The following is a 23,804-nucleotide window of genomic DNA, read 5'->3' as shown; positions in this document are numbered from 1 at the left end:
TGATATTAAGAACATGTATAGTAGATATTTCTTGACAGCCAGCCTAGGTCTTGACAACAGCAGACTAGAGATGATATGGACTTATGGACAGGGACCACATCACCTCAGCAGATGCCAGCCCAATGGATCTCCTCCTCTGGGGCGGGGTTGGAGAGTATGTATAGTTTATCCCTTCCTGGAATAAACTGAGCTTGTTTCAATTTGTTCCCAATGCCTATGTCGTTGGTGTCCCACCTACTTCCCCCTACCCCCAAGGGACATCCGTCAGGATCTTGCAACAGTATATATCCCCCTTCATTTCAGCCTCACTCTTCATTTTTTAGGCAAATTAAGAAGCCACAAATTCCCACCTCTTATACCTTGAAAGACTTAGGAGAGACCGAAGTTCAGGGACACTGCAGGGGAAATGTCATTCCAGGGCAGCAGCACGTGGGTTGTTCCTTTCTCATAAATGCTTATGAATATCAGGGGCTGAGGGCTACCCTCAAGAGGATGCAAGCATGTGTAAGCAGTTATGGGGGCCAGGAATGCGGGTCTGGAATGAAAAGCATGCAGGAGCGAGAGAGCCAGAGTGAAACTGAATGCCGGGGACAAAGAGCTGGCAAAGCAGCGGATGAAAACATGACTCGAAACGGAGATTTCAGTGATGTCAAGTTATTTTATTAGGGAATTTAAGCAGTGAATTGAGTATAGGCAGGAAACCATTGAGTATAGGCAGGGAACATCAAATTGGCTAAATATGGGTCTGAGTATTTATAAGAGATTGGACGTTTAAGAAAACTGCAGTGCGTACGATCAGAGATCCTGGTTGGCTCTGGCTGCACCAGTCATCTTACCAGCAGGTCTTCAGATGCATACCTGTCTCCCACGGTTTAGGTAGATGCATGGGGAGCCTGAGCAAAGCAAGCTCTCGGAAACACAAGGCACGAGGTTCACAAAGCAGAAGGAGGTCAGTTGTGATAGATGGGGGAGAAAAGAGGGAGAGAACGGGGTGAATGAAGTCTTACCAGCAGGGCACAGTGTGGCCTCCCATATCTCTTAGGGAGGAGCAGAGTAGCCAACTCTCCTAGCAGCAACACTGCTTCTTGCAGCCACACTTCTGCTGGCAGCAACACTTCTGCTGACAACAGCCCTTCCCACAGCCACAGCCACAGGAGCTGCAGCAGGTGCGGCGGCAGCAGCAGACCACAGGCTTGCAGCAGCCACAGCAGCCACAGCAACCACAGCAGCCACAGCCACCACAGCCGCAGCCACCACAGCCGCAGCCACCACAGCCACAGCCACCACAGCCGCAGCCACCACAGCCGCAGCCACCACAGCCACAGCCGCCACAACCACAGCCACCACAGCCACAGCCGCAGCCACCACAGCCGCAGCCGCCACAGCCTCCACAGCCACAGCAACCCATGGTGTCAGTAGAGAGGACTCAGGTGCAGTGAGGAGAGAGACTCGGGAGAGGAGAGGGAGATGTGATGCCTCCCCCTGCTGGGGGAGCCCCTTATGAACCAATGCTGGGGAGCAGAAGAGTGCACATGACCCCCCCCCCACTTCCTTGTTACTATTTCTCAGTCTCCACCGGAAAATCTGCTTATTTCCCTATCGGACAGTCTAGTTATTAACTCAGTTGTTTTCAGTTTATCTCAATTTATTTCCACCCCTCTCATTGAGGACATTTACATTTAGGGAAACCTGTGCCTGTTTCTAAGTGCAGCCAGTCTTGAAGTAGCAAAGCCAGAGAGGCACATCTGCCCATACACATTTTCCTTACTCACCTGTGTTTTCCCAGGGGTATTATACACTTCCCTTGGTACCCGTAAGGTTCCTAGTGGCCAAGTCAATAGAAAAAGATAGAACCAGTCCTAAGGTTTTTAGGTTAGCGGCTATGTCTTTGACCTAAGAGGGGTGCTCTGAGCCCAATGAACTCATCAAGAGAATTAGCTAATCACCATCAGGAGAGAGGCTGGCCATTCTCAAACCCATCTTCTTCCTCACATCTCACTCTTGATGCTTGTAGGTCCTATCATAAGGATAGCAAATGCCACAGCAACCATAAGGGGAGGCCTCAGAGGGCCCAGAAAGCTCCATTGGTCCCTAAGACTCTCACCCAAGCCTGGAGATGCAGAGTTAGCTCAGGGTTCGTGTACATAGCTGTCTGTAGAAAGGGGGTTATCACTCTTAGGCCTCCCAAAATTTGGTTGTCAGAACACTAGCCCCACAGGGTGTTGAACATACTACATAAAAAGGACACACATGCTTAAGAAATAACTCTCAGTGAAGCCATGCAGGCTTTCTGACTCTGGTTTTAGAAGTTCTCATTTGTCATGTGGTCTATGACTCTGAGGAGAAAGGGTAGGTTGCTGTGTGCCCAGACTATGTGACTTTTGGACATGTCTTCAATCTAGAGCAGTTTTCCTTTTAGGGTTGCCCACATTTGAATTTTGAAAGTGAGTTTAGAAAAGCATTTTGCATGGTGACCACAGAGCACAGGGGCTGTAGGGAAGCTGTCCTTAAATCGTCCAGCTTCAGGATCTGTGGCATTAAAAAGCACTGGGAACCCCAAACAGTATGTGGCTTACGGCTTATACCTCTAATTTTTTTTTTTTTTCCTGTACTGCAGATTTTACTGCGGATTAAAACTGAGGAGGTTGAAGCGATACTCCCCCCGGTTAAGAGCACACGCAGCTTCTGCTGAAGACCCAAGTTTAATTCCCAGCACACACAAACATTTGTGCCCTCAGTCCTATCCTCCCCACATCCATGATCCTTCTCTCATCCATTGAATTCCCCAGCTCTCAGAAGGTCACAAGCACTATCTCCGCTATCTGTAAACTCAGGGACACAGTCACTTGCTAACATGAAGTCTGGAAAACTGCCTGCCTTTCTTCGTCTTTGCCACCGATCAGCAATGTAGGTGTATGAGTGTTCCCCAGCTCCTTCCATGGAAGGCTGGCCCTCTACCTGTGTGTTCACAGCCATTTTTGAAGGCCTTTTAGGTATTTCTCATGCACTTGTCTTCCCTATCCCCAACAGTGCACCTCCCAGGTACTGCCCATTCTAGACTCTGCACACAGGGTCACACATTGCTCAGTCTTTCTCGGTCTTTGATATCAGCATCAAAGCCTTCTAAAATTCCCCTTCACCCACCTTCAGGAAAACTACTATTGGGCTCAGGCCCCTCCAGCAACTGCTTTATGTCCCTGTTTTCTTTACCAACCACACTGCAGAAGGTATTGTCCATAAAAAAGAAAACATCCACTCTAGATGACAGAAATGAAAATGGTGACAATAGGGCTTACACTGGGAAGCATGAATGTGGAAAGGGGCGATCAGCAAAGACGCATGTGGCTATGTGTAGTAGAAGTCCTGTCTATATTAAAGATACTTGCTTTCCTTCTGTGAGAGAATGAACCAGAACATGTCTTCTCACCACTTACAAAAACGGATGCTAATTTACTAAAAAGTCTTAAAGACTTGAAACTCTGAATCCGATACAAAAACAAACAAACAAACAAACAAAAACCCAGAAGGGTGTTTACAGACTTTAGCACTTCGGGAATAGCTACTGTGTCTTTAAAAGAAATAGCTGGGTGGTGGTAGCTCATGCCTTTAATCCCAGCACTGAGAGAGGCAGAGACAGGCAGAAGGGGGCAGGGGAGGGAGAAGATAAATGTCCTAGTGTTCTCAATAGAATTATAATTATGTCATCAGTGGTTTTGGAAAAGGTAGACATGTTGCAGACACAGGGATTTCCCATTCACAGAACTAATACATTCCATGACTTATTTCTTGAATGCCTTCCAATGCAATGTGATAATCTTCTCCATATATCTAGCACGTATTTTGACTTTTATACTGCTGTAATTCTGTTTATGGGTTTTTATTTTTGCATGTTTATGTGTGATAATTTTATGTGTAGAGGTGAATGTGTACCTACCTGCACGTGAGTGCCTATATGTGTAGATGCATGTGGAGACCAGTGATTGACATCTGTTTCCTTACAGATTCTATTGCTGTGATAAGACACCAGGACCAAAAGCCAAGTTGAGAAGGAGTTAATTTCATCTTACAACTTGTAGTCCATTTGTCAGTGAAGTAAGGGCAGGAACTGATTCAAGGCCGTGAAAGAATGCTGCTTACTGGCTTGCTCCTCAATGGCTTGTCCACCTTGCTTTCTTATAGTACCCGGGACCACCAGCACAGAGATGGACACGCTCACATAAACCATCAATTAAGAAAATGCCTTGCCCACAAGCCAACGGAGGGGGAGGGGCATTTTCTCAGCTGAGGGTTCCTCTTCTCAGATGACCCCAGCTCGTGTCATGTTACATAAAAACTAGTCAGCACATCCGGTATCTTCCTAAATCATTCTCCACCTCATATATCAATGTAGTCCCTCATTTGAACTCAGACCTTGACAATTCAGTTAGTCTAGCTAGGTGGCTTGCTTAGAGAAGCTCCTATATCCTCCTATTATGTGCTAAGATTATAGGTATGCCACTATACCCACCCAGCTTTTATGTGGATGTTAGGGACCCAAAACCTGATCTATCCCTCTATCCTGGAATGGCTTCTTTTTTAAAATAAACATCTCTATTTAATGTGCAGAATGTCTTTTTTGATGAATATTGACTTTAAGGCTTTCTTTTCTCTCCAAGACTTACTACCATTAATAAATATGTCAGTTTCTCAAATATTTAATATGCAGCATTCCCTACACTGTTTACTTTTAAAGCCCATTTTGATAGACTTTCTTCATAAAGTCATAAATTAAGGAGCATGTGATTGAGTAGGAAAAGATAAAACAAAGGCATGACACCCTCCACCTGGGATGCAAGCCCTGATTGGCAAGGATGAAGAAGATGGTCTCATCAAGGTCATAGATTACCAATCAAAGAAATTTCACTCTCATGCAGGCAGAACACATGGTTCATTAAATATTTCAGATAGTCTACATTCCATTTTCTGAAAAGGAAGTGAATCTACCTAAAACAAATTCAAGTGTGCCCTCATGAGGTGAGGAAGTAGCCTACAGGACATGTAAACCAAAGCAACTACCAGGAAGTAAGCATAAACCTCGTGCCAAGTCTCCAGTAGGAGCATTTAAGGGCCCTTGCAGAGGCAAACATTCAGACCTCCCCTCCTTAGTCTGTCTCCTCACTCCACCTGAGCCTTCTCTACTAACAACATGGGTTGTGGTGGCTGTGGAGGTTGTGGTGGCTGTGGAGGTTGTGGAGGTTGTGGTGGCTATGGAGGTTGTGGAGGTTGTGGTGGCTATGGATGTTGTGGTGGCTGTGGCTGTGGGACGGGCTCTTGCCAGCAGAAGTGTTGCTGCTAGGTGGGCCACACTGTCTCTGGTAGCCTTTGCTGAGCTGTTTCTGCCTGGTTGGTAAGCCTTTCCCCATGCTTTCCTACTCTCTTCTCACCACCCAGAGGTCATTCACATGTATTCAAATAGATGTGTTACTCTCCTGTCATATTCACAGGTAAATAATTTTAAAATATCAATGGAGATCTCTGTGAACATCTGCACAATGAAAAACAGAGGCAGCAAGTCACATTTTTGACAATAGGAAATGGAATAATAGTTACCACTAAGTGTTTCAGGAACCCTTTCAAGTAACCACCGTGACTGTGCCTTCTCTGGTCATATACTCCACACCATTTCTACTATATTCTTACAACTGCAACTCCTGTAATCCTGAAAATTAAATGCACAGAAGGGGTCATACTACATTAATTCCCAAGGATCTCTTTTGTGCTTCTATCTTCTGTCTTGCTGTAGTAAATATAGAGGCCTTGTTGGGAAGAATTGTCCCTATGGTCAGATTTGTTTTCTTTCTGATCAAAGTCATGCTGAGATACACTGTGGGTCTTACCTCAGGGTAGAAACACGGATCACATGTAGGAACATGTCTGAAAGCAGCCAAGTTCAATGTGCCTGTCTCACAACGTGACACCCATTTCTTTGAGGTCAACAACAACAAAAAAAATATTCTTATTCATTCCAAAATGTCTACACCTCACTTCCACATTTGGGTAGAGTTGAAGGAGCACGAACTCAATTTGGGTTGCTACTGTTCAGAACCTATAGCAAAGATGCTGGAGAGACAAGAGCAAGCATGCACACAGGCATAAGGACTTGAATTCAGACGGCCAGCATCCACATAAAGCTCAGCATGGCCATGTACATTTGTAACCGCAGCATGGGGGGAGTTGGGTAGAAGACTGAAGAATCACAAGGCTAGCCAATCTAGCTGGGGGGTGGGGAGGAGAAGGCAAACTCTAGGTTCAGTGAGAGACCCTGTCCCAAAAGGATAAGGTAGAGCATAACAGAGCAGGATACTCAATATCCTTGAGTCTCCACATAAGCATGTGTGGGCACATGGGATGTACACCTGTGTGCACATACCACACACACACAATGTAATGCAGAAATATCTGTCAGTTTTTCAGTTGGGATATGTAAACTCTAGTTATGTAAAGGGTTACCAGTGGGTGGAAACTTAGTGAAGGATGTTGAGAGTGTTTGCCCTACAACTCTGAGGACCTGAGTTCAGATCCTAGCAGCTATGTAACAAGCCAGGTTTGGCTGTGTACATGCCTATAACCCAGCACTGAGAAGAACACAGAGGATACTTGAGACTCACTCTTGCCAGCAGCCAAAAATGGTTCTGGTTCGGAGAGGGACCTTCCCTCAAGGGAAGAATGCCCAACACCTCTGGCGTTTGGACACAAACGTACCCAGGAGCATACTCCCCTCACCATCCCCACCCTTATACCATGCATACACACAACAATAAATAAAAACAATGTGAAGAGGCTTTCAACTACAACAAAACCCTAATGTATTGAAATTACAAGTTTAAAAACCAATTCAGGGAAGCTTTACACAGTGCTCAATACATCACTTAGATGAAGAGGACCAAGTTCATCTCACCGCCATTTGTCTGTCTGTTGCTCACTGCACTTGCTGTCAGCTGATCATGATGCTCCTGTACTTTTCCTGTACTTCTCTGTCCTTCACATATGTTCTTTTGAATTTCTCTGTCACGAATGTCTCCTTCCCCCACTACCACCAATTCCCGGCACCGCCCACTATGTCTGCTGAGCATTTAGTGGTACCACCCCCGATGCCCTCACTCTAGCTCTCTCTCACTCAGTAGCTGAGGTCTGGGCCACATCACACCCACAAGTGACCTCCCATTACCCCTTTGTATTTACTGTAATTTATTACATCCAGGAGCTCTCAGTCTCACCCACCTGGCAGACCCACCCTGCCACCCACACTTGCTTTCTTTGCACGCTTCAAGCCCATAAATCTTGTGCCCTCTTTAACACCTTAGCCCAAGGTACTTGCTCTGCCTGCAATCATTTTCTCAGCTCTTTGCCCAACTGGCTCCTGTTTCACTTGAGGATATAAAATGATCTATCGTTGCCTCATAGTCATCTTTCCCGTCCACCTGATCTGAAATTGACCTCAAGATATGCAATCTGCATGTCTCATTCTTACGTATTGTTCTTCCTTCTGTAATAGTGAAATCCTATCTGCTTGGCCCCTCTGTTCACTGCTGTGTTCCTGGTACCTGCAACAGCTCTGAATGTTTTGCGGATGCTGATTGGATAAACACAGGGAGGGAAACCCTGAGAGGCATTTTCACCAGCTCCCCTCTTCATCCTTCACAGCCCACTTGCCCCTCCCCTGGGCTAGCATCTTTTCCTACACAATCACAGTGTAACTCTTGATTCCCAGACCTTGAAGGTCTCAGTCAAGGAACCATGTGCATTAGTCTCCAATTTCCAGCCCCTTTCACAGTAAATGGCATTCATTAAAATTTTAATGAATCAATGACTTCATCTACTTTTGAGGGAATGGCACCAACTGCCATCAAGAATCCACTCAAAGCCATTTAGGATGCCAGTAATGATAAGTACTGAATGTCTTGCCTGATGCACACAGGTCAGACACAGAAGTCCCTATTAAGCATGCGGCTCAGCTGTGTCTTTAGGCCTCAGCAAAAGATATTCCACACAGAGAACTCTCATGACCAACAAAACTACAAACCAAACCACAACTGTATGTTCTAGAAATTAAATTCAAACTCTTTGTAAAAAATCACAGCATTTGAGACAGTCAACCTACAGACAGTCTCAAAATAACACAATGAATTCCATTAAAAATGAAACAATTTCCAAAGGAAGGAATGGCCACATGACCTATAGGCCACCAAGTTTCTGAGGGGTCAGCAGAGCAGGTGGTAGAAATGTGGAGAACAAAGACTTCTTGAAAGTAAATGTTCCTTGGGCTGGAGAGATGGCTCAGAGATTAAGAACCGGGGGCCTTTGTAAAAGTAGTAAGTACTCTTATGGCTGAGCCCTTATCCTGGTACTCTTAAAACACTAAGATGATCCTCCAGTTCAGAGTTTCTTTTGTTACAGCAATTTTTGTTGTTTGCTGTTTTTAAAAAGTATAATACAAAGAAAACTGAGCTACACAACATGCACACACAACCCTCCAATGACAAAACCAGACAAACGAGTTGGAAAATGGAAAGATGAGGTTTGCAGTGAAAGTCTAAAATGCCAATCAATGTGGGTGTGCCTTGTCACTCCCCATCTAACTGTCTCGGTGGATTTCTGCAGGCCAGACACACAGCCTCCAGAGAAACTTGCCTCCTGGCAGAGTATATGTGCAGATAACCATCCAGGCCATTCAGCTACACTAAACCCAACAGGCTCTTCTTTGTTGAGCTAAACTATAAGACTCTGGATGCTGGGGTAGGGAGTTTTACCAGAAGTACTAAAGCAAGATCAAAGAAATATACCATGTTCCTGAAACCTAAGGTCTTCAAAATGGTTTCTGATTATTTTTCCAAGAAGGATGTTAAATAGGATACTTTTTTCTCTTTGGGTTATTCTGACACAGAACAGAATGGAGAATTAGAAACCAAGAGCCATTGAAGAGAACATAAAAAGGTATCTGGGTAACATTGCTAGCACAGCAGGTAGGACCAAAATTCTCATCAAACAATTCTGCACAAAAGCCAGAGGACATTGCGACGAACACTTTTACCCAGAAATAACCAATTGGTATTTCTTCATAGACTGTGGGGATAGTGTGTGGGAGACTTTAATTACCACTGAGCACTCTAAGAAGCCCTTTGAATCTGAGGTAACTAAACAGGCTGAGTATTTATTATAAGGTGAACAGACTAGAATGAGTTATGAGACTATGTCACAAGGGTGGTACACTGGAAAAGGCAAATGGGGCACTGAAGGGATGACATAAAGCACCTGGGATAAATGACCCATCTCATTATTCATCTTTTCAACACTGGAGTTCACTGGTGCCTTGGAGGGAGCCTTCAGGGGGACAGGGGACAGTGCCATAAGGTGTGCTGAGGATCCTGGACAGATGTCTGTTCATCAATGGTTCCTTAGAGGTCCACAAGTCTGAATCTTCCCTTGGAAACACTAGAGGTCAGATTTTTTTTCAAGGGTCCCATCCAGCCTTTAAATTCCTGAGTTCAATGATACACAGAATGACCCATTTGAACTAAGAATGTAGTCACTAGAAGTGCACCCATGAAGGGGATTAACAGTTTGCCTAAAAAGAACAGAAGTGGTTTTTGTTTGAAAAGTACATTTTCACTAACTTAATGAACTAATGTGTGATTTCAGAGAACCAGAATCCCAAAAGGGAATTAATGAAAACAGGTTCAAAGCTTACTCTTAAAATGGATTCCAACCTATTTTTCCTGGGGAAAACTTGAAAATAAAGCCCATTAACCATTTAAACAAGTGGCAATATAGCAGTTCTTAGATTGTAGTTATCCCTAGTGGACTACATACATCCATTCATCTAAATTAATTCTGATAGCCACAAAAGATTGATATATCATGACCCACATCTTACAAATAGAAAAACTACAGCTGAAAACTTACGTAAGGTTTCAAAGGCTTGAGCCTCCTAATGTGCACAGCTGGAATATAAATCCAGGTTTAAGGGGTTCAACAGTCAACATAAGTCACTATACCATGGGACCAGCAGGTCCTGTATGAATCGGAGCCAGTGACCAGAGGGAGAAAGCTAGATATCATCATGTATTTTAAGTTATTACCAAAATTGTTCTTTCTTTCTGGGTAAGGAGAAACATCCTCAGAAAATACATTGAAGACAGCTAGACCCTTGGCAGGTCAGATCACTCAACCAAAAAAGTAGCGAAAGACTTCAGACACCAGGTTCTAAGTTGGAATAGAATGTTTTTACAATGGACTTTATGTGGTCTGCTCTCTTACCACTTTCTCCTCATTGGCACTTTTATCTTTGCTTCCTTCCCAAGATGGGAAAAGTGGTTAATTTATCATTCTAGCAACACAAAATTCCATGCGACTTATTTGGTCCACATTATTATATAGGATACTTCCTACATGAAATTCCAAACAGATCACTAGCCAAGTGCTGGAATGCATTATTACTAAGTTGCCCCTCTTATTATGTATGGTCATGGGTCATGATGGGCAAACGGCAGACCCAAAAAGCCCTTTTGATGGAAACAGGATCATTTTCAAGGATGGCAGCACATCACAGCTGGAAACTTAAATCACTGTGACCTAGTTTCCCCAATCTCAGAAAATGAAACAAATTTTATTTAGACTTTGTGCATATAATTCTCAGCCATTCTTGTTCAACTGCTTAAAAAATAGAATACCTGCCACTGGCTATGAACTGACTTTATGCCAGAGATTCTTACCAAGTCTGCATGCTGCAGTACAGAATAAATATTGGCGTGCTCTATACACAGTTATTTCATTTTTGCATTTAAAAGTGAGATATAAAGCTTGTGATGGCTCAGTTGGTAAAGTTGTTTGCTGCAAAGCTTGATGGGAGCCATATGGTTAAAGGAAATAGACCACTCTTGCAAAACTTTCCCAACTTCCCCATGTGTGCACCATGGCAAGAGTACATTCAATCTACCCTACATGCAAAAAAAGATAAATGTAACAAAATGTGATATAATTCTCATACTATCAACATTTTATATCTCAGTCTATTCCCAAAAATCTCTTAATTCCAGAGTATTTTGGCATTCCTCATTAAAAAAAAAAAATAACTTCTCTTTCTCTCTGCCCATGCAATCTACATTCACCTATCTCTTTGGTGCTCTGTCCATTAGCTTTCTATCACTGGGATAACACACAATCAATTGCAACCTGGGAAGAAAAGTATATTTGTCTTACACGTCTCAATCACAGTTCATTATAAAGGAAAGTCAGGGCAAAAATCTGGAAGGATCATAGAAATGTTACTTGGCTAATATGACTACAAACTCATTAGTTGATGCAACAAGTACTTGTTACACTTTACTGATCATTTAATTTTATTGGGGGGGGGAGATAACAGTTGACTGCGCCTTCCTTCCATCTTCAAAAGATGGACTGCAATACGTCCATTCCTGGACCAACTCTCCAGCCACTTCTGTTACTCAATGTTGTTCTCAAACATCCCATCTGCTCACTTTTCCTCTGAGGCCTAGAAGGTATTTCACAAGTTTACCTCTCTGGGCTCTATAAATTCATTTCCAAAGATCTATTTCTTGTCAGCCTTCAGTCTTTTTAGTAGTGAATGTTTAGAGGCGGCACATTCTTTGCCTTTGCTTATCTAAGTGTATCTGTATCTGTGTTCCCCAAAAGCAGAGATGCTGTTTATTGGAGAGCTTTTCTCCTTCATCATTTAGAAGATCTGGCTCCACAAGGCTTTTCAAGTCAGGTTTTGCATTGGTGTGATCATTTTCTCCTCGTCTTCAAGATTTTCCAGCATTGATTATGAGGTGCTCAGGGGCCTTAAATTACATACATTTCAGACCAGACATTTGAAAAATGAGCAGAAGGCACAAAGATTTCATATATACTTCTGCTCTTACTCAGAGCTTCCTTCACTCCTCCATGTATGAGGTATTTGTTATAATCAATGAGCTTATAATGAAAATTTCCTTATTCTTTAACACCTATAATTCAGTTCCACCCTCTAGTGCGGAGGGGTTTGTGTTTTTGAAGAAATGGACATTATATAATCTCATGAAGTAACTTCCTTGCTCTTGAGTCCTGTGATAGGCCAGCAGGATGACTCAACAGGTCAAGGCACTTGCTGCCAAACCTGACCACCTGCATTCAATCCCTATAAATATGTTACATCGTGGCATCTTCAAGATTACTGCCTTTATCATCTCCAAGCTGCTACTGGATTCACCAAATTTAAAATTCTGTTCTTCAGCTCACCTATATGTCTTTGGTAATTTCTGTCTCTCATTCTCATGTCCGAAATAGCATCCAGTCATTCTGTATCTCAGGCTAACCTCAAACTCAGGGATTTTGTCCTGCTTGGCCTCTAATGCTGGGGCTACAGGCCTGTGCCACCACACCTAATTTACTCCATACTAACAGTGTGCATTCAAATGTGTGTCTAGCTGACTTCATGAGTTACACTTCTTGATGATTGTTACCTACACTGACTGCCCGGGACATGTCCAAAGCTGAGCTGGACATCATACCATCACCTGGCCACTCTACCTAAAGCAGGAGAGAGCACTCTTTGTCAATTCTCCTAATTAGTTGCTCAAGAACTGACTGCTCTGATCCTTGCAGTCACATTATGCAGACTGAAGATGCCAAGTTAAGGCAACCATCTAACTTGCCTCAATATACTCCTTAACTCCCTTTTCCTCTGCAGCCAGTCATATCTCAAAACTGTAATTCTGGCTATCTTCAACTCATTTCAGAACTCTCAATGCAACCTAGGACACTCTACCGTAACTGTCTTCCACCAGCTTGGCCTGGCCTCATAATGTTGCCCCCCAGGCTTCATTTTCTCCATGCTGTAGTTATAGTTCCTACAAGCCTCAGATTGCTGCACTTCCTGACATCCATGCTGTGCTGCTCCACTTTGAAATCTTTCTTCCTTGACTTCAAGTCTCAGCTGCTTACTTCTTTTTATAGAAGTCCAGTGTTTCACTCTGGTTTAGGCACTGCTCTCCGTATCCACAGCACCTTGGCTTCCAGCACAGCTTTTATTTCCTGGGGATGTCTACATTCCTCACTGTACTGTAATTTGAACTAGATTTCTGGACCAGCACCGTATATTAGCTACAGCTAAGCCTTAATACCAAATTAGTATCTGGCTCATGGTGCTATCTGAGCAGGTGAAGATAAATTGTCCAAAAGGTATGAAGCAGTAATATTCAAGGACTGCTACTTTTGAATGTTAGTTCTTACTTTTTTGCATCAGTGAATCCAAAGAACACTCATAAACCTAAGCAACACTGAATATCAAGCGCATATAGCTGAGGGGATATCACAACAGTACTTCAGTCAATTGGTGAAGAGCTATTGCCATGGGAGATGTCACTGTCCAGTGGGGAAACCAGTAAATGAATTATAAAACTATGCTACATGACTGGATATCATGGAACGCAAATATCAGTTAAGAAGCTAGGCTACATGTTAAATCCAGGACCCAAACAATTGAGGCTAATCTCAAAGCATGCACAAAGTCTGTTAGAATGTAAGTGACAAGCACCTGTATTCCAGCTGCTCACAAGGCTTAGGTGGCATCACCTGAGCCCAGGAGTCTGGGCCCCATCTATGTAAGTGACCTAGGGAGGAGGTAAGGGAAGACAACAAACACATCAGACTTTATTGAAAAGAATAAATCTGTACTTCCAGTGTTGCTTTCCATGTGTCATGAAGAAATCTTCTAAGGTTGGGATTAAGAAAATCAAAAAGAACCAGAACAAGCAAATTCGTATTTAGAAAAAAGGAGCTAGGACCACTTAAAAAATCTTACAATGGTATGTATCATGGAAAACGAACACTCTTAAGGGTAAGTGCAAATGCCTTTGTATCTAACTGGGCCTTACAAAAAGGAACCATGAAAGTTGGATTCCAGTTAATCTGCTTAGATCTTCTAAAACAATGCAACAGACACACATGCATATAAAGGTTATCAACTAAAATGTCATGTATCCTGGGCTGGGGAATGTAATTGTTAGATGAGTATTTCCCTAGCATGTGTGAAACATTGAGTCTGGTCCCTAGCACCAAAACAAATCAAAGCAAATCTAGGCATGGTAGTTCAGCTACCCTGTGAATTTGAGGTCAGCCAGGGATACAACAGATCCTGTCCAGAAACAGAGAAAGGCACACCTAGAAAATATGTACCTACTTTATGAAATACTTTCTGGTTATCAAAATCCTTGTTTTAGGCAGATATGGTGGTACACATCTTTAAAATTCCAGCACTAGGAAGAAGCAAGTGGATCTCTGCATTCAAGGCCAGCCCAAAAAAAAAAAAAAAAAAAAAAAAAAAGTCTTGTTTTTAATTGTGATTAATACTCAGGGTCATGGACAAGGTCAGCCTGTCAGCCTGGGCTTTTGGAAAACTGTCTCAACCCCCCCAAACTCAATCAAAACAACAAAAAAATCCCAACCCATCCCAAACCCTTATTTCCTATGCATTATGTACAATCATTTTATGGTTCGGTGAGTTAAATGAGAACATGAAAACTCATAAAGAATAAAACCATAGACAGTTTAAGATGTTTATCTTTCTAAGCACATGTCAGCAGCTTGTTTGTAAACTATTTCAAGTTCTATTCATCAATGCCACAACTACAAAGCTCCCTCTTTTTGTAGGCCAGAGCAACAAAAGACGGATGTGCTTACATCACAATAAAATTTTGTCTACAAAAAATGGGCAGGATGTCAGGTTTACCTAGCCAGCAGTACATGGTTTGCTGACCTGTGACCAAGCAAAAGAAGTGTGATTGGCCTTTTAATGGATGTACATGACTAGGAGAACTGAAAGTGAAGCTTTCTACTTGATGTTTTTCGTGTCTGTTATCTTTCATTTTGTGCACGGGTGTTTTGTCTGCATGTACATCTGTGCATCATGTGCATGTCTGGTGCCCAGAGGCTGGAAGAGGCCTTGGATCCCCTGAATTAGACTTCCAGATGGCTGTGGGCCACCATGTGGGTGCTAGGAATTAACCCTGGTCCCCTGCAAGAGCATTCAGTGCTCTTCACCACTGAGCCATCTTTCCAGCCCCTAAAATAGAAAAATGTGTATTTTTAATTACAACAGCAAACTTATTATGCTCAGTACTCTTTTCATACTTTAGTTGTCTAATCTCACAAGTACTTGCTGGTCTCAATAAACAAGTGAGGAATTTCTACTTATATACTAAGTACCCAAACTCAAACCCTTGCAACCAAGACGTGGATATACACATATTACCCACAAGTTTTTTTGAGGGTTTTTTAGAGCAACTAAGTGGCCATCCCCTCCCCCCAGCTCTTCCTTATATCAAATTCCCACCAAACCATCCAACTCCCCCAAATAAGCAAATTACCATTTTAGCTCCTGAACGTTCCCTACTTTGCAAGGGAGCCCAATGTGCATCTATGTGCACTACGTGCTGACGACACTGGCCGGCATTTTCAGTGTCTGACTAAAACCAACACCGGCCTATGGCCTGTGCCTCCCCATCCCACTCCTACAGTTGTTTATCCATCCTCCCTCACTGCCTGTCCTCTTCTGGCTGCCCTTTACATCCCTTTGGGGTTTTCTAGCTTGGAAGCTGGACTCATTGTATACATCACTGCAAAGTATCAGAGCAGTGCTGCTGGGTGGACTTCTATGCTTCATATCCTTGTGCTGTATGTTTCCAAGGGAACTGGATATTAACTATGTAGTCAAGATAGGATTTTTCTCTCCAGCATCTTAAGATTTATCAACTCTCAATTATTTAACCTAAAACTAACCATGGAAGCATAGGAGCACCAAGTGAATGTTTGTACACCACTGGTTTGATAAAGGGTTTCTAGCATGAATTCAAAATTTTAGATTACACAAAACACCAACAGAAGCCAGGCACTGGTGGTACAAGCCTTTAATTCCAGCACTCGGGGAGGCAGAGGCAGGTGGATCTCTGTGAGTTCGAGGACAGCCTGGTCTACAAAGCTATACACAGAAACCCTGTCTGGAAAAACCAAAAACACCAACAGGTATGACTTTACAAAGACACAAAACATCTATGAAGGATGAAGAACGGTACTTGCAAAACATGTAACTTTACATGTTAACATACAAAAAGATCCAAAGTCTATGAATGAAGGCTTGCACCCAGATCCTTACACTACACACAATAAAACCAAACTGTAAACAGCCATTCTAGAAAACAGGTAAAATCTCACCAGCAGGAAATGTGCAAAGCATGAAAACGTGGGCAGTCTCACATTATAATCCATGAAATATAAAGTAGTAGATAACACAGTTATCAGTTAACACTGTCAAATCACCAATTTGACAAGTATTTACACTCAAAATTGATAAGGCATAGAATTCCAAAATTCTTACTTTAGCTACTAAGACTGTTTAGACAGGTCTATCCACAGACGAGATTGGTGGCCTTCCAGCTATGAGCTGGGCTGGGAACTTGTCAAGAGACCTGAACATTCTACTGGTTGATCAAAGTCTAATATTTCTTTACTATTTAGAAATACTATTTTTTAAAAAATACAAACAAATACTGGAGGGTGGTTCAGTGATAGAGGGCTTGCTAAGGAGGCACAAAACTCTGGTTTAAATACCAAGCCAACATAGCCAATAAGTGTATTTTTTAATATATGTTTTAGTCTTGAAGCATTTTTTAAAAAAAGGAATTGTATGGGTGTGTGTGAATGTCCAAAATGCAAAGTATACAGGTATAAAATTGTCAAACTTTAAATTTAAAAATTGTACTTAATATCATGTGTCATTTTTTAGAGCTGCTTCCATGTGTTAATTTTATTCTGCTAAAGGTCTTTTATTAAACACCTTATAATTCTCTTGAGAGAACTTAATGGAAATTTTGTGTACACTGACAGTGATAACCACAAATATTTTAAATGATGAAAATCTTGTAAGGATTCCAAGGAATTTTACTTAGTCCTTTAAAATCTAATTTTTTTTTGGGGGGGCAAGCAATGTCTTGCTATGTGGCCAACCACCACAGCACTAGAAGTACAGGTGGATACCACCACACCTGGTACTTTAAAACTTCTACCGATCTTAAAGGTTATTATAAGAGAACAGGATAACAAAATCTAGGGAGCTTTTACTGTTGTTTGCTCTACAGACTCATCAGAGACACCAGATTCCATCAACAAACATTCCATATACAAACACATAGTGAAACTAAGCAAAGAAAAAGCCCTTTCTGTAGGAAGCAGATACAGGAAAGTCTCACTGTGTCAACAAGAGACATTGAACTATCCTTCACTAGTAGGCAAGAAACTTAGTATCTCTAGTTTCCATATTGTCTAACTGCATAAGCAGTAGCGGAGTCTGTGCTATGACTGACACCACAAAGGAGCTTCTTTCATTTCAATTTCCCAGGCACCGTGTTACATGAGGACACAATTGAAGAGGCCAAGTGGTACACAAAGTCATGTCTTTATTTTTTTTAAAAAAAATTCTTTCAATATTTCACAATGAGTAAGAAATTAGCTAGACTTATCTGTAGAGCATTTGCCTACCATATGCACGACCAAGGGTTCAATCCTCAGCAACTCCAAAAAAAGAAACAATTATCAAAATCAGTAAGTTTTTATATCTAAAACCAATTCCTGCACCCAGCTTGAGATTCAAAAACCTTAGCATATGAATGAACATCTTCCAAACATAGCCCACAGCCAGACAACCCCTTCCTACTGTCCTTCAAATGCAGAGTAAGTTACTTAATCAGTTTAATCAGTTATTAAGGTATTTTACTCTGCTACCCAGGAAGCATTCCTCATTAAAAACAAGCTTTACCAGGAAGCAATTCCTATGTATAACCATACTAGATGCATATTACTATTTGTAAGGAATCTAAATCAAAACTTTTAGACTTAACTTTGAAGACAAGTGAGCTCTAGTTGTGAAGAAGTAGGCTTGTACTTCCTTTTCATAAACATAAGGTTCCCTCTCCAAGAGAAGGTGAATGAGGAGATGCAGAATACTAAAAACTGTAAAACAAAGTCTTCAGGCCATTCTTTTAGGATGAGCAGGGGTCACAGGTGAGGTGACAGAAAGACTAAGGTGAAAATAAGACATGAGCTTCTACAGTCTGTCAGCCCCATCACACTGAATGACCTTGCAGTTTAATTTAAATGCTGGGATTTTCCAAGTATTTGAAGATAAACTATCTGAGAGATCTGAAAAATTTCTCAGATGGAAATACAAAAACAAATGTAAATAGCTGGTATGTCCTATCAGATAAAAATCAAGAATTTTCATAAGCATATATATTGCTTTCCAAAGCGACATCCACTTCTGGACCCTGATGCCATTTACATGATGGAACAGTGCTGCATATAGTAAAATAGAAAGGGGTCCAAGTTAAAACAAAGGAACAGATTCTAAAATTTCGACTTTTTAAAAGTCAGAACCATGAAAGGCATGCATAGACACACACAGACATAATAAGCATTCCTGAAAACTATGAATACAGGAACAGTATTTCCCTGGAGTGTTTACCATATACCCTGTGTACATTACACAACTGTAAAATTCCTACACATGCCATTTAGAATATATAAAAACTTCTAACCCTTTAAAAACCTGGCTGTACTCACCACATTCTAGGAATATTGACTATACAACACCAGTTTAGAACCTTTGCTGCCTTAGCCACTAACTCCACCCATTGTCACAAGGCTCTTTGAGTATTTGTTCAGATTGTTCCTGGAGAGGAACAAATCACTTTAAAATTTGATCAAAAGGATACATTTATCTGCAAATAAAATGTTCTAGGATTTTTTTTTTTTTGTTTTGTTTTGAGAAAATCCTGAATCATAACATCCTGTTTTCATTAACCCCCAGAGATCTAGGTGATAGACAAGTACAGATTCAAAACAATCAAACTATAATAGGCATAAAATATGCAGAATGGATAAGGTATTAGATGAACCATCTTGGTGGAAGTCTTCGTGGGGTGGGGAGTGGGGGTAAACAACACAAAATCATAAGTCAAAAGAAAAGGTGCCAGAGAAAAGCCCTGCCTACCTTTTCTACCTTTTCAAGGTGTACCCGTGGATATGCTAAAGGAAGCAGCGGATGTGAGACCAAGAACACTCCGGTGGGAGACAGGAGCCCTTCAAGCCCAGGCTCCACCCATGGGACTCACACTCAAGCCTTGAGAGGTGCTACACCGACCACATGTCAGCAGAAAGCACAGCACCTGTATAGCCCTACACCAGAGAAGACCATCATCTTCTCTAAATCCTTCACAGTGATTACACATTTCCAAAATACAGTGTCCTTTCAAGAATACACTAGTGTCCAGATGCTTACAGAATGAATCACTAATAATATTATAAAACAAAAGGTTTTCAGAGTCTGTATATAATCAACAAAGGACTGATAAGCAATGACCCTAGTGAATGAGTTGGGAGATAACACGTCAGTGCTGTACTAAAGTGGTCTAACTAGAGCTCCTTTCCAACTGCATTCCTGTCATGACATCAGACAGCTAGTCAAATGAGCTTGCTACTACACAGCAGGCTCCTGTTCATTTCTTCAAAGATGCCTGTGAAGCACCAGCACAGTCATGGGTGTGTACATACTGGTCACATCTTCATTTGTTCAAATACAACCATGCGAAAACAAGTTAATGACACTGCTTTAAAACAGACACGTTCAAATGATTTGAGGATACAATAAACCAATTTATACAATTTTAAATTTTTCATTAAAAAGCAAATTTTAAAACTGCAAGAGGAAGAGACTACATAAATAAAGGTTAGCTTCCCTATAAAATGAGTCACTGTGTCAGCTTGAGGTACAGGCTGCCCCATCGCTTACATCATTGACCCTGTCAGGGGAAAAAAAAAAAAAAAAAAAAAAAAAAAACAAGAGCAAAACAAAAACAACAAACCCAGACTCTACAGAGCAAATGATATTTAGTTTATCAAAGTATGAAAGAATTCATATTAAATGATTTAAGTATTGTTGGGACATATAGGAAGTAACTTGAAATTTCAAAATAAGAGAAACTAGTCACACCTAAATATTAAAGCGAAATTTAATCCAACAGTACTCTGAAAAATAAAAACTAACTAGCTTACCTGTTCTATGCCTTGTAGATTCCATGACATGAGCTGATAGAAGAAAACCACTCAGTGCAGACCTGACATATGAAAGGGTGTAAGCCACCACACCCACAGCATCACCGCTGCTACCTTAAAATAGTTACTAATGCTAAGAAGTTTAGGGTTTCAACTGGAATTTCACTTCTTCCCAGTCGAACAACCCCATAAAGTCCAGAAGGGACAAGGTTTTCCCATAGGTAAATATGCCAGAGACACACAAATTTAATGTGAGTGTCCTCAGGCTGTATCTGCTTTTCTACTAATTCTAAGACAGTGTGCACCTTTCTCACCGTCTGGATTTCACCCGTGCACAGTGAGCTTCCAGTGCTTTTTTGCTGTGTGATGTGGTCTGAAGGTAACCAGGATGAGTATCTGCTCAGCCTGACATTAAAAAGGTGGGCAAAACATAAACACTGTTTTCATTTTGAAGTTATTTTATATCAAATATCTGGGTTAACAAACAATAATACTATTATAGCCTTATTTAAAAGTTATGTTTTAGAAATCCCTCTGTACTGATTTAAAATATAACTTATGAAAAACTCAAGTTTTCTTTGACGGTTCTCAACAGTTAAAATACTGTGACTGGGAAGCATGTTTCAGAAATGCCGGCAGAAGGACAGCAGCTGTTACTCTCTTGACTAGCAGAAGTGACTAAGACCAAAACATCTCCCAGATAAGGGTGTCCAACTTAAAGAACAAATAATTTTATGGAAGAAAGTGACAATATATCCTCTACTTTCAAAATAACCTAAAACATTCCTTGTATCATAAAAACAAGAAAAAGATGTTTTAAATCTGAACATAGACTTTTGCCATCCTAAATGACAAATTCATTTCTGATCAAAGACAGAGCAAGAAACGTATTTCAAGCACTAAGCCAGGTGGATGAAGATCTGTCACTGAGTGTCCTCCAAACGCTCAAAACAATGACTAAACTAGAGGCAAAATAAACTTAAGCCTAAAAGAGGTAGATTGTTAAAAGAGAAAGATCATGAGAAAACCCACTTTAACACTGGAGCTGTTCTGAAATCTATGTACTTGTATTTTGATTACGAACACTCACTGAAAGTCAATACAGGTCCCCCCATTTAATTACACATCTCAAGGTCTACTAGAAAAAATAGTCTTTAAACTATTGTAATAACAACTGTTTAATTTACTTAATAGATGGAAAGCCTGGTGGGTTATTTGGGTAATGGCCTATAATTATATAACTTTTGTACATATGAATTGTTTTGAATCTAATACAATCTCAAACAGATGTTTTAAAGACATTTAAGTTCTCCTTCCATGAAAATAGATAAAGCTCCCAAAATGTACAAAGAATTCAAGACTATGCCCAAAGTGTAGCTGAGCCTGAGCAGCAGCAACTGGATTTTCAGGGCTGAGTTTTGGGCATGTCACTTGTCAAGTACATACATATACACCACACCTTCTGCTAAGGAGGGCAGCAGACTACAACCAAGTAAACACCCAGACTTCAAAGCACGATGGTAATAGCCATCACTGCAAGTGCATCCAATATGAATAAAATGTTTGAGCAAACCGATGCTTACATCACCTAAAATCAAAGCTTTACATTTTAAAATACTTTCATACAGATATTACATACTGTGTATGCAATGTTAGCTTTTGGGATGGCACAGAGTCATTACCAGATGTACTAACACCACTATCCTTTAGACAGGGCTGGCTGTCCCTATGGCCTTTGGCAGGGCATCCTCTCTCTGTTGTCATTTTGGACTCTTTCCTTTCATCAACACAAATATGCTATGGACCAGTAAATCAAATTATCCAATTATTAAACTCTCACATCAAAGAAATGTATATACTCTACATACAAACTCATGACTTAGGGGTGTTGTTCAAAGCTTTTTCTTTTTTTTTTTAATCATTTCATTTCTCTTAGTTGTGTTTCATTTTGCCAGATTATCTTGGGATAAATGAGGCTTCACTACATATAAATAAACAAGTTCATTTGAATATTAACAAAAAGATTAACTAAACTTAGTATTGCTACCTTTTTACACAAAGTATTTCATCAGTTTAAGGTAACACTGGGTTCCTGTTTCTTTACCCCAAAACAAAACAAACAAACAAACAAACAAATGTTCTATAGTTATCAGTGTGTCCAGAAAATGAGGGAAGGAGAAAAAACTCAGGTGCAACCATGTCACAGTCAAAGCATGTCTGCTTCTAATACATTCAAAGACAATTAAAAAGGAGAACAGAAAGAAAAAAATAGTTAAAATAGGCCTTTTGCAGTCTGAGAATTCAAGATCTTTAAAAATACTTGTAAATACACATACATGCAAATTCTCCATATTTACAAATTTCACAAAATTAAGAAGTTGCAGAGAAATTAGAAGTAGCATGGTGAATCTGATAAGCTACATTTAAATGCTTTTCCACTGTCACAGTCCTGAATATAGCAGTCCTAGTAGTTTTAATACATTTTCTACATGGCCTTTTAAAAAAAGTTAGTCACTAGAAGTCTTTAAGAATTCAAGATGTTCTCAACTCTACTCATTATTTAAGGCCACTTTGGTAAAGGCATTGCAGCAAGAACACAAAAACAATAGCGTATTTTCTAATATTTATTTTGTTCACCTGCAAACTGTAGCAAAACATGATCAGCTTTATTCCGCAGACAGGTGTCCTCCACATCTTAAAGAATTTAGCCATGTATAAATAGAAGAGCTCTTTAGAAGGAAAAATTCAAGAATGAATAAAACCTTCCGATTTTGACTTTGAACTTTCCAGAAGCAATGCTTCAAATGATTTTTGTCATTCATTCCAAGATATATGACAGCACCTTAAAAGTGGCTGATCTATTTCCCCAGTAACATTTCTCACATAACAATGTGTTAAAGTTACAAATACTGATATGCACAAATAGCTAATTTCTAAGAAAAATATGTACAGTACTGCAGCATAATGAATGTGGGATCTGCAATAACTTAATAATAGCCAATTTTTAACATACATGATGCCGCTACCTTTTTCTGCCAATTCACAAGTGAAAAGTTGTTGCTGAGCCCTCTGTTTTGCACGTATTACCTGGTGTTTAATACACAATGCAGGCTTTTTAAAGACTTCACTTGTTTTTAAAGCTAAGATCAGTGAAACAAGACAACAGTGCAAGAGGCGGAGAGATGTAATGATCACATAAAAGTTCGTTCCAGTACAGTGTCTGTATAAGGCTATAAGAAAGGGTTGGTTGATGAGCTTCCTGTAGGAAACTGTCCTGTAGGTGCACCAGTCTATTGAAAAAACACATGGAAAAAATAAGCAGAAGTTATGTTTGTATAGTTGAAAGCATTAAATTGTATTTAAATTTATAACTTCATTCAACCATCTGTTAAGAATTGTTTATTGACAATTCATTTCTTAATGTTGCTGTCAACAAACTATAAATCACCTACTTCTTTTTACACACTACAATGTCCTTTCATACATATTCTTCTATACAGTGCCTGACTACTGCCTACAAAGGAACCTGGCACTTAAAAGTACCTCTAAGTTAAAAAAAAAAAAAAAAAAAAAAAAAAAAAGACAAAAACCAAAAAAAATCTCATTCTTAAGCCTCCTTTTCCCTAAATCCAATGGCTTCTCCAAGTGTAATTCTGATAAGA

At 40.6% G+C, this 23,804-nt stretch overlaps 2 protein-coding genes across 12 annotated transcripts in view; both read right to left on the bottom strand.

The window, feature by feature from the left end:
* Nucleotides 1-1,061: 1,061 nt before the first annotated feature.
* Nucleotides 1,062-1,456, bottom strand: LOC127226510 (small cysteine and glycine repeat-containing protein 8-like). Its single transcript, XM_051190602.1, has one exon. The coding sequence runs from the start codon at nt 1,406-1,408 to the stop codon at nt 1,067-1,069; it is 342 nt and encodes a 113-aa protein (XP_051046559.1). The 5' UTR covers nt 1,409-1,456; the 3' UTR covers nt 1,062-1,066.
* Nucleotides 1,457-22,753: 21,297 nt separating this feature from the next.
* Agfg1 (ArfGAP with FG repeats 1) overlaps nt 22,754-23,804 on the bottom strand; it is a 42,290-nt gene continuing 41,239 nt past the window's right edge. For all 11 annotated transcript variants that reach the window (XM_051190589.1, XM_051190590.1, XM_051190592.1 and 8 more), the window contains one exon: nt 22,754-23,432. In XM_051190589.1, the coding sequence (XP_051046546.1) occupies nt 23,373-23,432 (60 nt within the window). In that variant the 3' untranslated portion in view covers nt 22,754-23,372. The remainder of the gene's footprint in view (nt 23,433-23,804) is intronic.

This window comes from Phodopus roborovskii, unplaced genomic scaffold (genome assembly GCF_943737965.1).
Source record: "Phodopus roborovskii unplaced genomic scaffold, PHOROB, whole genome shotgun sequence".
NCBI lineage: Eukaryota > Metazoa > Chordata > Mammalia > Rodentia > Cricetidae > Phodopus > Phodopus roborovskii.
The sequence above is the reverse complement of the archived record's forward strand: the minus strand, read 5'-3'. Positions and strand labels throughout refer to the sequence as shown.